This window comes from Cebus imitator, unplaced genomic scaffold (assembly GCF_001604975.1).
Source record: "Cebus imitator isolate Cc_AM_T3 unplaced genomic scaffold, Cebus_imitator-1.0 Scaffold120, whole genome shotgun sequence".
Lineage (NCBI taxonomy): Eukaryota > Metazoa > Chordata > Mammalia > Primates > Cebidae > Cebus > Cebus imitator.
The window spans coordinates 3,035,122-3,047,874 of NW_016107435.1; the positions used below are offsets into that span (position 1 = coordinate 3,035,122).

A 12,753-nucleotide genomic window follows, 5' to 3' on the forward strand; every position below is an offset into this window, starting at 1 on the left:
CAGGAGGATGGGATCCCTGGGAATGACTTGCAGCTTAGGTAGCATGGTGGGCAGAGCCCCTAGCCTTGGGTGAGATGGGGGGAACTCAGAAGTACAGTATCATAATGTGGTATGAACTGATCTGAGTGAATGTGTTTGAACACTCACCACATGCCAAGAGTTGTTCTCATCTCTTTGCATGCAGTATCTCATTTAACCCTCTTAACAATGTTAGGGGGCAGGCACTCTTTATCCAGAGGAGGAAACTGAGGTACAGAGATTAGTAGCACAGTGACAGAGCTGTTATAACAAAGGACTGGTCAGGAGCTAAGGGGAGACTGGGTGTGAGGAAGGTAACTGACTGTCACAGTGTCCTATGGGATTTTTCCTAAATGATAAACCACCTCTATAGTTCTTCAACCCACCCATCCATGCAGGGCTAGGATTCATTTGGATCTGGCCATAGCAGCTTTCCAGGGGCCAATCCCACTTCAGCCTAAAGCACCCCATAGGTTATCATTTAATCTGCAGCGGGACTAAGCCTTAGACCAGAAATTCCTCCCTGACAGGCTCCCTGGAATGGTTCCTACATAGCTGGGTCTCCTTTCCTGACAATGCCGCCTGCCCTGATGCTTGATGTAACTCAGCCATATCTCCTGCAGTTGGGAGAGGCGGGGAATGACATTTTGTGTTTGAACCTAGCCGGTCAGGCTCCTGAAGAGGTCAGGTAGGCTGTGGAAAGGACAGCTGGTGATTACCGTTTATTACATGACACTAAGTCCCCAACACACGAAATCTGGGCTTCCCCAAAGCAGACAGTTTTCTTCCACCTGTTCCTCAAGGATGGAAAATGCCCTCCAGTGGAAATGGCTTTCCACTCTGCTTCTGCTGAATTTTCCTCCAAGATTTCCTGTAACTGTGGACTGCCAGCTCCTCCCTGATGTCTTCAGGCACCACCCCAACCTGTTCTTGCTGCAATCCACAAAGCTCCTATCAACATCTTGACTTTCCCTCCAGTTTTTTTCCATTTTCTCCCCCGTCTATGTTTACTGCCGTATCCTTCTTTCCAGCCTTTCTCCTTCATCTTGCCCTACAAAGCCACACCTGAACCACAAGTGCCAGAGAGTTTGATCATTTACCTAATGTCAACAAAAGAAAAAAAAAGTAAGCTCTAGAGCCGGCTTGGCCTGAAGCACCCAAGCAGAGTTAACAAGTGGGGCCAGGGCACCCTCCTAACCTCCACCTTGCAAGGAACTCGGAACTCAGAACTCTGAAACGGGGAAACGGCCAGGCCTGCTGATTTAATCTAAGTCCCGAAGTCTCCAAGAGATCAGACTGCAGATCCCAGTCCCCTGAAGTAAGAGAGGAGAGGACCACAGCAGTTGGAGGACAGCGCGAGGGCCAGGCGGCCCAAGATGCGCAGGCCACGCAGTCTCACGGACAAGTGACCCTGGAGAGCCTCCAAGCGCCCGGGTGGGGCCGCCATCGCGCCCCGTCAGTCACCCTAGCATGTGGGCGCGGCAGGGCGGCGCGGGCGGGCCGGCTGCGGGAGCTGTTTGGCGTCGCGGCCTGAGTGTTTGCCCAGCCCGCCTGCGCCGCTCGGGGCGCCTCTGCCTTTCCCTCCCTCCCTCCCCCGACGGCTTCTGGCAGTCAAGTGGATGTGGCGGGCGACCGGGCCACCTTGCCTAGGCGCGCCCAGCACTGGTAGGTGCTGGGGGTGGGGAGAGGCTTTGGGGAGAGGGTGCATGGGTTTGGAGTTGGGGGAAGGGAATTTCCTCCGGGCTTGCAGGGGTACCTGGGAGGCGCAGGGCCCAGAGCGAGCGGGCGGAAGACTCACCCCGCCTCCACCCCTCCACGGCGCGCGGGGCGGGCTCAGGTGCGGGGCTGAGCGCCTAGCGCGGCCGCGGCGGGTGTCCGGTGTCCGGTGTCTGGAGCCGCTGGCTGGGTGAGTGGTGGTACCCGGGGCCCCGGGACTTGCAGCGGGTAGCGGGGTGAGCTCCTAGGGGGAGGGTCTGCCGCGGCTGAGGAGACTTGGGGAAGTTCTGGGATCAGGCGAGGACTCGCGGCGCGTGCTACCACCCGAGTGGAGTGCAGGCCCCGAGAGGATCCGGGCTGGCCTGGAGTTTCTAGACTCCTAGCAGGAGCACAGCTCCGTCCTGCGCCCGGAGATTTTTCAAAAGGGAAGTCCCGGGAAACGGTGGCAGCCGGCACAGCACCCCTGCAGCGCGTTCCCTGCGTGCCGGCACCCAGGGGCGCCCCCACGTGGGGTCCGGGCGCGCTCGGAGGCACGTGCAGCGCCGCCTCCCTGGGGCTCAGACCCAGACCTGGTGCCCAGTGGGCTCAACCAAGGGCGTCTCTGCCCACTGCTGGACTCGGGGGTCACGCGGGCCCCGGGAGAAGCCACAGTTTGTAAATTTTCTGAGTTGTCTCTAAGCTTCACAGGAAGCTTAGAGAAGCAGCAAGCATGGAACCTCCCCCTTTCAGACAGATGCTCCTCATTGCCGAAAAAGGCTTTTGTTTGATTGCTGTTTTAATAGTAACAACGACTTGGGTGCCATTATTTTTAGATTGTGAATAGATAACTGTAAAGTATTCAGGGGCATAGATTTGGCATGAGTGGAATTTTCTAGGTATACTAAATCTGTGTGTACTTGAGTAAACTCAAGTTTCTGAAGAATAGTATATATTTGCAAAACTTGCCAAATTGCTGTCATCTCTGGTAATTTGTTTCATGGTTAAAAACAGCCCTTTTGGTGGTAGATGAATAAGATAAAGTTTGAATAAGAAAATAAAGTTGGACCACAGAGCTGGCTGTTTTAAAGGAATTATAATTCAAACTATTGTTAATGTTATAGTTACATTGTCGGTACTACAATACTTTTAGTTATTTTTTATTTTATTAGGCCGTTGCAAAAGTAATTGCGTTTTTTCATTGTTGTTGTTTTGTTTTTGTTTGTTGTTTGTTTTTGAGACGGAGTCTTGCCCTTTTTAGCCCAGTCTGGAATGCGATGGCGTGATCTTGACTCACTGCAGCCTCCGCCCCCGGGGTCCAGGTTCAAGCAATTCTCCTGCCTCAGCCTCCCAAGTAGCTGTGATTACAGGCAGGTGCCACCACGCCTGGCTAATTTTTGGATGTTTAGTAGAGATGGGGCCAGCTGGTCTTGAATTCCAGACTTTGTGATCTGCCTGCCTCGGCCTCCCAAAGTGCTGGGATTACAGGCGTGAGCCACTGTGCCTGGCTGTAAATTGCAGTTTTTTATGGCAAAAAACAGAGTTACTTTTTTGGCCATAAAAACCGCAATACTTTTGCAGAGACCTAATATTTTTAATTTTTGAGACAGGGTCTCGTTCTGTCACCTAGGTTGCAGTGCAGTGTATGATCTCGGCTCACTGAAGCCTCAAACTCTGCAGCTCAAGCAATCCTCCCACTTCAGTCTCCCAAGTAGCTGGGACTATAGGTGCGGGCCACCACACCTGGCTACTTTTTATATTTTGTGTAGAGACAGGGTTTTGCCATGTTACCCAAGCTGGTCTCAAACTCCTACGCTCAAGCAATCCACCCACTTCCACCTCCCAAAGTGTTGGGATTACAGGTGGAGCCACTGTGCCTGGCCTACTCTTTTTATGATTTAGGCTGTATCTTAGGCCTTTTAAAATTTTTATTTTGTTGAGGCGTCAGAGTTATCCAAAAGACAGTTGTATTGTAGAACAGTGTGAAGGTGGCATCAGGCCAAATCTATGGTATCATAGAAAACAGCTGATTCTCTCACCCTTGAGCAATTGGTGTTCAGAATAAATAGCAGGTGTGGGCTTGTTGCTTATCTTTCTCTTAAGAATGGTTTTTTGTTAGCTGAGCTTTTCCTTTATTGGATCTTGAATAACTGGAGGTTTGCTGCACTTGATATATTATGGGGAAGTCCTTTGAATCTAAATCAGTATCAGCAATGATTATTTGCCCTTTTCAGAGAGTGAAAATGGGAAAACCTGGTTAGTTAATTTCCTCATTTCTATTTCTTCTACCCTGGCTCTACCAGGCTCTTTCACTTCACAGTGGATTATGTCACATAAACCACATATTATGAGGAGTCACAGACTGAACTGGCCCTCATTTCACAGATGAGGAAACTGAGTCCCAAGAAGGTGAGGTGACAGCCTAGAGTCGTGCTGCTGATTAGAGGCAGAGCTGGGAATTGAGGCTGAATTTTCTCTGAGTGTCTTGGATACACTGTGCTGAGCTTGAGTTAGGGTCTGAGAAAGGCTTGGGGTGGGGATTAGGGGATGGAAATTAGGGGGTGAGGGGGAGAGGTAATTTACACCAGCACCATTCAGCAGCCGCAGAATAGCCACATCGTCAGCAGCCTGATCACAAAGAGTTGTCGGCTGGGTCCCCCAAGTATTCTTGGAGGCTCAAGGAAGCCAGTGTCTTTCCTTCAAGATGAACTATTTAACTTGAATGTTAGAAAACCACATTTGCTATAAAAGGCAAAACAAAACAACATAAAATGGAAATAATATGAGCATTTCATCACAGAGTTGCCGTGAACCTCCTTGCACGTGTACTGTGCTGTTTGCGCTGTTCTTAGTGTTTGTTTGGAAGGGGAAATTGTGGAGACGAAGTGGATGACTAAGTGCAAAAGGAAGTGGAGAGGACTAAGTGTCTGGCGGATAAATGGGTAAACAGTGTCCACACCTGGGCTACTGTGGCATTCAGTTCCTTGCTGTCCTTCCTGGCTGGGGTGTGTTCAATGCCTGGCTTCCCCTAAGCTTAGCTGCAATTGACCAGGAGGAGGCTTCTGCCCTGTGTCTAGTACCATCAGTTCAGCATTTCTGTGGCTGCAGGAATTTGCTGTCTTTCATTCTGAAATTTCATACATGGCACCACATCCTGCTGTTCTGACTCTGGGCACACAAATAAACTCACAAAAAAAGGCCTCTGTGTTGTGGATTATAGTGAAACTGACTTATAGCTGAACTGCCCAGCTCTGACACTTACCAGTTGCTGACCTGTGCTCTATCTTCCTAATCTGTAAAATGGGCATAGTAATGGACTGGACTCAAAGGGTCATTGTGAGGATGAAGTGGCTCATGTGTGTAATCCCAGCACTTTGGGAGGCTGATGCAGGCGGATCACCTGAGGTCAGGAGTTCAAGACCAACTTGACAAACATGGAGAAACCCCCATCTTTACTAAAAATACAAAATTAGTCGGGCATGGTGGTGTATGCCTGTAGTCATAGCTACTTGGGAGGCTGAGGCAGGAAAATTGCTTGAACCCGGGAGGCAGAGGTTGCGGTGAGCCAAGATAGTGTGATTGCACTCCAGCCTGAGCAGCAACTAGAGTGAAACTCCATCTCAAAAAAAAAAAAAAGAACAAAGATGGTGCCTGGTACAAGAATTGTTAGCTGTGTTATCAGGAATATGCAGGGGGTGGGGGAGAGAGGAAGAATGTGACTTTGGCATGTTAAGAGTTTTAGATTTTAGGTTCTGCCCACACCTTGAATTCACTGTAATCAAAATGGGAAACAGAGCAGAAGTCTCAAACCTTACTGAACTGTTCATTTTCTGCCGTGCTTGATTTCTGCAAAAGTCAACCATTGCAACATAGGGATATTTACTGGAATGTCAAGGAGTCATTCTCCTTGGTTTCTTACCACTTTATCTCAGAGCCTGTGGATTTTTTGGCTCCACCCTTTGAGAAGCTGCTAGAAACAAAAAGGCAAGTAATCATTACAAGACATTCATTTTTTTGGCCATTCAAGCCTTTGAGGGTATCTTAATGCAAAATACAAAGTTGACAAGGGGACCTGGGAGGGGTGTGACATTACTTTTAATCCGCTAACATTTTTTCTCTTAATATTTAGTTCCATTTGGATTCTGGTAGTTGAATGTTGCCGAGATTATCGGTTGTAGTCGGTAGGGATAGTTGTAATTTCATGAAGGCTCTGACTTCACAATGAATAGTCAGCGAATCTAAGTGCTGTGTATCCACGCTGCTCTGGGATAGCCTGGCTATTGAGTGTGCTTGTCTCAAAAGACTGGTGTTAAGTCAAGAAACAACTTTGCAAGGAATAGGGGGAAGAGGGGAAGCTGAAGGAGGCTCCCAGGTGGTGAGAGGAACATTACACATCTAGCCGTATCAATGACAGGTAAAGGAAATAAGAGAAACCAACACTGCTATGGCCACAATGTGGCTAAGTGACTTGTCTGAAGTTTAAGAGTGTTTGAACATAATATGGGGAAACAAGATATTTGAGAGCACGTGGCAAAGTGGTAACATTATTGAGGTGTTATTATAAGTGCCAAATTATTGGTCAATTTCTTAGAACACAAGTGACTCCGAAAAAGTTGTAGTAAGTTTTTTTTTTTTTTTTTTTTTTTTTTTTTTTTTTAATCTTACTACATGAAATCCAAAGTCTTTTGTTTTCCAGAATGGAAATATTTACATAGTTTTCTCCTCATTACAAAAGTATGATGGTTTGCGAGACTTAGAAAGTATTTTTTAAAAAATGGGAGAGAGAAAGAAAAAAAAAAGTATGACAGTTTGGTAATAGTTTTAAGCCAACCAAATAGAAATGTGGAAAGCAGAATGAAAGCTCAGTAGGATTTCCATCCCCAGGAGAACCTCTGGGAAGCCACTGTGCATGCTCAATTTATAGCTTCTCTTTCAAGGAACCATATAGTAAACTCATATAATTCAAGGATCCTTTGTTATAAGCCTAATGACCTCTTCATGTCTGTCAATTTAGATTTTATTGAACTAGATTATCTGGAAAAAGCACACCTAAAACTTGGTGACCTTCCAGTGTGTAGATGAATGTTCTGTCTTGCACCTGCCCTGATTTTCATGGCCCTAGTAGGTTGTCTGGGAATTACATTATTCTTTTGTGAAGATGAAAGTACAAAATTGTGTTTATTTAGTGCTATGTTTTAAAGAAATTACAGAAGTTGCCTAATGGTCTAATTTTGATTTTTTCCTTTTTCTTCCTTGAGTATGGCTCTGTTTTGGTTTGGTTTGGGGTAAGTTACTCTGCGATATCTCAAAAATGGTATTTTCTTTTGAAATAGGTACTTTGCAAAGAGCCTTTTAATTTCTTCCTGTGACCTTTTCTTTTCTTTCTTTTTTCAGCCACACAGTTGGTGGTTTGTTAGGCTCTGGGATAATTGGGATAATAATATATTTGCTTAGTTGGGAGCGAGACAAACCTCTGTGAACTTTTTTATTTCCTTGAGATTGACCTGTATAAAGTTAGGGTTTGTTTTGTTTTCTTTTTTGATAAAGTATCTTTAGAAATTACAGGATAGAGGTTATACAAACTCTTAACAAAGCGTGCCTCAGGTTTTCTTCTTCTCTTTTCCCCCTGAAATGGAAAGTGATACCATATTTCCTTCAAGCTTTTCTTTTAAAACCTGTCCTAGCCAGTGTCCACACATTTTAACACACTGCCTGAATTAGGGCTCTTTCTCTTTGCAGGTTCATTGAACAGCATTTTGGACAGGACATTTGGTGCCAGGTCTCAGGAGCCAGTTTGCTGAATTATTGTCCCAGTCAGCCAGGATCGTGAGCCATTTGGGAAAGTTCGTGGACACGCCCAAGTGCCAGGACAGGTGGAGGCACACCTGGAGGCCAGTTTCAGGAACTTTTGCCACAGGTATAACAGCCTCCGGAACTGCAAAGATGCTGAAACAGATATTGTCGGAAATGTACATAGATCCTGATCTACTGGCAGAGCTCAGCGAAGAACAGAAACAGATCCTGTTCTTCAAGATGAGAGAGGAACAGATCCGACGATGGAAAGAAAGAGAAGCAGCAATGGAAAGAAAGGAGTCCCTGCCAGTGAAACACAGACCAAAGAAAGGTAAACTTAGCCACGTTTCTTCTGTGAATGTGTTGGTAGAATAGCTCCTGGCTTGCTTTGACAATTTCATACTAGTCACAAGCAAAGCAGGTGCAAGCCCCAGTTTGGCAGATGAATCCTAAATGTTATTGAGAATCTAATAGTGCAGTATATCCACTTGAAGTCTACACATACACATAGCATTCACCATGGAGTTGCATAGCTATAAGGAAATCTCTTACTTGAAACCAGACTGACCTGAAGCTGTAGTAAAAAGTCACCTATGGGGTTTGATTTGAGGGGTATTAAGAAAGGTTTCTATCTTTTTTTTTTTTGTTACTGATACCTAATACTCCACTACCAGAACACAAAGTTCTTGTATCAATATGTTTATAGCAATTGTGTTTGCATTTTTTAGACCTCAAGAGATTTTTCTTTGAGGTATCATTTTAGGGAACACCCCCTCTTAAAATGGAAGGAACTGCTATAAGGAAAAAAATCATAGTACTATTTTTTTTTTAGTGTGAATGAGTTTTTCATATGCTCATATGCAAGGTTACACCACCAATGCTCAGTTCTATTGGATTATTTTACCCTAGGTGAGAGAGCAAGACCCTGTCTCAAAAAGAAAAAAAAAAGACTTAAAGCATATACACATACATACAGAAAAACACACATTGCCTACCCTCCTTACTCCATTCTCACTACTCCCATGCCCTGGCCCTGCTGTTCAGATGTAATCCTTTCCTCATTACCAAAGGAATCTCTGGTAGTTTGAGAGGGCTCTTTTGAGGCCATGGGGAAGGAAATCTTTGTACATTAAGACTTAAAGTAGACCAGGTGTAGTGAGTGGCTCATGCCTGTCATTGCAGCAATATAGGAGGCGGAGGTGAGAGGATCACTTGAGTCCAGGAGTTCTGACCAGCCTGGGCAATATAGTGAGACCCTGTCTTTAGGAAAAATTAAAAATTAGCTGGGCGTGGTGGTGCGAGCCTATAGTCCCAACTAGTTAGGAGGCCGAGGTAGGATAATTGCTTGAGCTCAGGAGGTTGAGGCTGTGCTGAGCCGAAATCATGCCTCTGTGCTCCACCCTGGGTGGCAGAGATAGATCCTGTCTCAAAAAAAAAAAAACAAACTTAAAACATATACACATATAGATATAGAAAAACACACATTGTCTACCCCTCTCACTCCGTTCTCACTACACCTACAACTCCGCCCTGCTGTTCACATGCAAAATTTGTCATGGATGAATACATAAGTTGTGAAAACACAGCACAATTTTCAAGGTCACTTGCAGAGGCCTCCGAGACCAATCTCTTTCATGTTTCATTAAACCAGGAGAATAAAATTTCATAAAATCACATAGGGTTTCAAAGACTGAGAAAATGAATCTCATTTGCATGCCTGATATATGCCCAGGTTCAAAAAGGAAGTTGTGTAGTGTCCTTTACTTTTACTGACTTTTATTAAAACTTCTTTCCAATGATGTCTTTATCATGATAAGGAAATAAACATCAATAGATCATTTACTCTTGTTATGATTAATACAACTATTTATGAAGCACCTACCGTTTCAGACACTACATGAAGCACTTTTACATACATAATGCCTAACCTTCAGCAAACTTCTGCAAAGTCAGCGTTGACAGTCCTATTTTATAAATGATGAAACTTAGAGAAGTTCGGTTTTTGTTTGTTTGTTTGCTTTTTTGAGATCGAGTCTCACTGTGTTGCCCTGGGTGGAGTGTAGTGGTGCAATCTCGGCTCAGTGCAACCTCTGTCTCCTGGATTCAAGCAATTATCCTGCCTCAGGCTCCCGAGTAGCTGGGATTGCAGGCATATGCTGCCACACCCAGCTAATTTTGTATTTTTAGTAGAGACAGGGTTCCATCATGTTGGCCAGGCTGGTCTTGAACTCCAGACATCAAGTGATCCACCCACCTCAGCCTCCCAAAATGTTAAGATTACAGACCTGAGCCCCACACCTGGCCGTGAAACTTAGATACGTTGACTAATATACGCAAGTTACACCACCAGCTGATGCCCAGTTCTGTTGGATTTTGCATTATTCTGCACAATCCAAAATATCACTTTTCCTCCAACAAATAACATGGCCAAACTGAATCATAACGTTTGTCTTTCTGGACTGGTTTATGCATCTCCTTGGATTCTCTAGTCAGAGTTTTTCAGATATAATTTTGGGCCTCTTCTGGGCACCATGTTCATTGTGAACCTAACATACATGAGTGTAACAGGGTGACCTTGGGGACTGGCAGCCAAAGGGTTCCTGCCACTAGAGTCAATGGCCCAGATTCTGTTAGACTTTGAGTTTCTTGTGTTTGCTGAATTGGTCTCCTTGTGATGACTTAAGACAATAATTTCACTTTCTTTGCTTAAATTTTTTATTTGTAGAGTTTTGGATCTACGTCTCAGAAAACCTATATTAACTTTGTTAGTCAAATGATCATGAGAAAAGTATACGAGTATATATGGTGAAAGTTCTGTCAATATCTCACATCACATTGTATTACCCCCTTAAATTGAAAACTTGGAAAAATATATTTTGTATTAAGTTGGTTCCTCTTCTGACTACAGAAAAGGCAAAAGGTTCCTCCACTCCCACTAAAATCTCATAACTTCTCTTTCATCTTTGCTCTGTCTTTGAAGATACGGCCATAGACTGCCCAAAGCAATGTCATGGCTGGTGCTGCCAGTGGTGTTTATCTGTGCTGCAGACCTGCTAAGCCTGTGACCCTTGTGGGTTGAGAGGTCACTTGCGCATCTGCTCCCTGAAAGCCTGTGCTTCCTGCCTCCCCTGTCCTGCCTTTCTGGCTAGTCCTGGGCTAAGTGCTGCTTTTCCTTAGTAGTGCTTAGCCACATGGTGGCTTTGAAGGTTGTTCATTTTATTAAAAACATCATATTCCACCCCTGTCATTCCTTGACACCCTCTAGCTTATGACTTAGAAGTTCTTTCATTGTCATCTGGTCATGTTTCCCTATAAATACACAGACCCCTGTGCTGAGTGTTTAGGGAACATCACTAAAATGGTTGTGTGTTGTACATCATAGGAACTTGTTTACTTTTTTTTTTTTTTTTTTTTGAGACAGAGCCTCACTCTGTCATCCAGGCTGCAGTGCAGTGGTGCGATCTCAACTCACCGCAACCTCTGCCTCCCAGTTCCAGGTGATTCTCCTGCCTCAGCCTCCTGAGTGAGTAGCTGGGATTATAAGCACCTGCCATCATGGCCAGCTAATGTTTGTATTTTTAGTAGAGATGGCGTTTCACCATGTTGGCCAGCCTGGTCTCAAACTCCTGACCTCACGTGATCTACCTGCCTCCGCCTCCCAAAGTGCTGGGATTATAGGCATGTAAACTCTCAGATTTCAAAGACTTGGTAGAAGGAACAGAAAATGCCACATTAATAATTGTATACTCCTTATATGTTGAACTGATAATATTTTGTATATCTTGGGTAAAGTAAAATATTTACATTAATTTCACCTGTTCCTTTAGATTTTATTTTTATTTATTTATTTATTTGAGAGAGAATCTCTTGTTCTGTCACCTGGGTTGGAGTGCAGTGGTGTGATCTCAGCTCACTTCAACCTCTGCCTCCTGAATTCAAGTGATTCTCCTGCCTCAGCCTCCCGAGTAGCTGGGATTACAGGTGTGCACCACCACGCCCAGCTAATTTTTGTATTTTTCGTAAAGATGGGGTTTCACCATGTTGGCCAGGCTGGTCTCAAACTGCTGACCTCAGATGGGCCTCAGATGGCCCACCAGCCTCGGCCTCCCAAAGTGCTGGGATTATAGATGTGAGCCACCGCACCTGGCCTCCTTTTGAATTTTTTAACGTGGTTACTACAAAAGTGATATTTATTGACATGGCACACATTTCTACAGTGCTGGTCTAGACTATAATGGTAGCACCAGCCAGCATTCAATATGCTTAACTGGGTATCAGACCCTGAGTGATGAGCTTAAGCATATTATCTCATTAAATAATCACAGCCAAGCCTGAAGTGTGTGTTGCTATGCACATTTTACAGATGAGGAAAGTCATGCTCAGGGACATTCATTAACTTGGCCAAGGCAAACAGTAAGTGACAGCTGGAATAGATCCTGGATCTGATTCTCCCAAAGCCAGCACTGTTAACAAATAAACTAAACATAGAGCTTCACTGGAGCTTAATGTCAGTGACTTCTGTCTGAAGGTGCCTTGCATTCATATAAAACATGTGCTTGCATCAGGAATCTGCCATCGGGCCGCCTTCTTGGGTGATTTTATTGGGTAACACAAAGAGAAGACGCCTTGGCTTAGCAGAATTTGTTTCCCAGCATTCGTTTCATGGGATCTGTATCAAGCTGATGGAAATCTAATGCAATAGGCTGGGATCTCGTTCCTATGTGTGGTACCAGAGGGGCTCTGCCCTTGAAACAGACCTGGATTCATACAGCTTCGTTTGCTGCATTCTCATTGTTCCCAGGGGGCTGATCCTTAACGCAAAGCCTTCCTTCCTTTTTTGTGAAGTAATGTTAAGGCCATTGGTTTGTGCCATTGACAGTGTCTGCTTCCCTGCCTTTCCCTCTTGAACTCACTGCGTGGAATAGGGCCAGCAGCACAGGGTCATCAGCTGCTGGATTCAGTTCTTATCTTGATCAATTCTTCAGTTGCCTCTGACTGTAAATGCCTGTTGGCGTCTCTCTCAGAGTTGCCACTCACTCATGAGTCTCTTGCTCTCTCCCTGTTTCTTTTTCTTCTCTGCCTATTCCTTAAATATCTGTATTCCCCAAGGAGTGCCTCACACTGCTTTGGTGGTTTGTGATTTTGAAATGAGGCTGGGGGCTCATAGACTCCTTTGAAAATTTACTGAAATCTTGGAGCTAGGAAAACGCATTCAGACACCATTCTGTGTATAATCTCACAATGTTCACA

At 44.9% G+C, this 12,753-nt stretch overlaps 1 protein-coding gene across 2 annotated transcripts in view; it reads left to right on the top strand.

Moving 5' to 3' along the window:
- The first annotated feature begins 1,185 nt into the window (after window positions 1–1,185).
- The window catches only part of SH2D4A (SH2 domain containing 4A), an 86,493-nt gene continuing 74,925 nt past the window's right edge, over window positions 1,186–12,753 (top strand). Inside the window, exons 1-2 of one of the 2 annotated variants that reach the window (XM_017539689.2) lie at window positions 1,186–1,683; window positions 7,450–7,834. In XM_017539689.2, the coding sequence (XP_017395178.1) occupies window positions 7,654–7,834 (181 nt within the window). In that variant the 5' untranslated portion in view covers window positions 1,186–1,683; window positions 7,450–7,653. Of the gene's footprint in view, window positions 1,684–1,839; window positions 1,925–7,449; window positions 7,835–12,753 lie in introns of those variants that run through there. The other variant, XM_017539690.2, reaches the window with a different exon arrangement.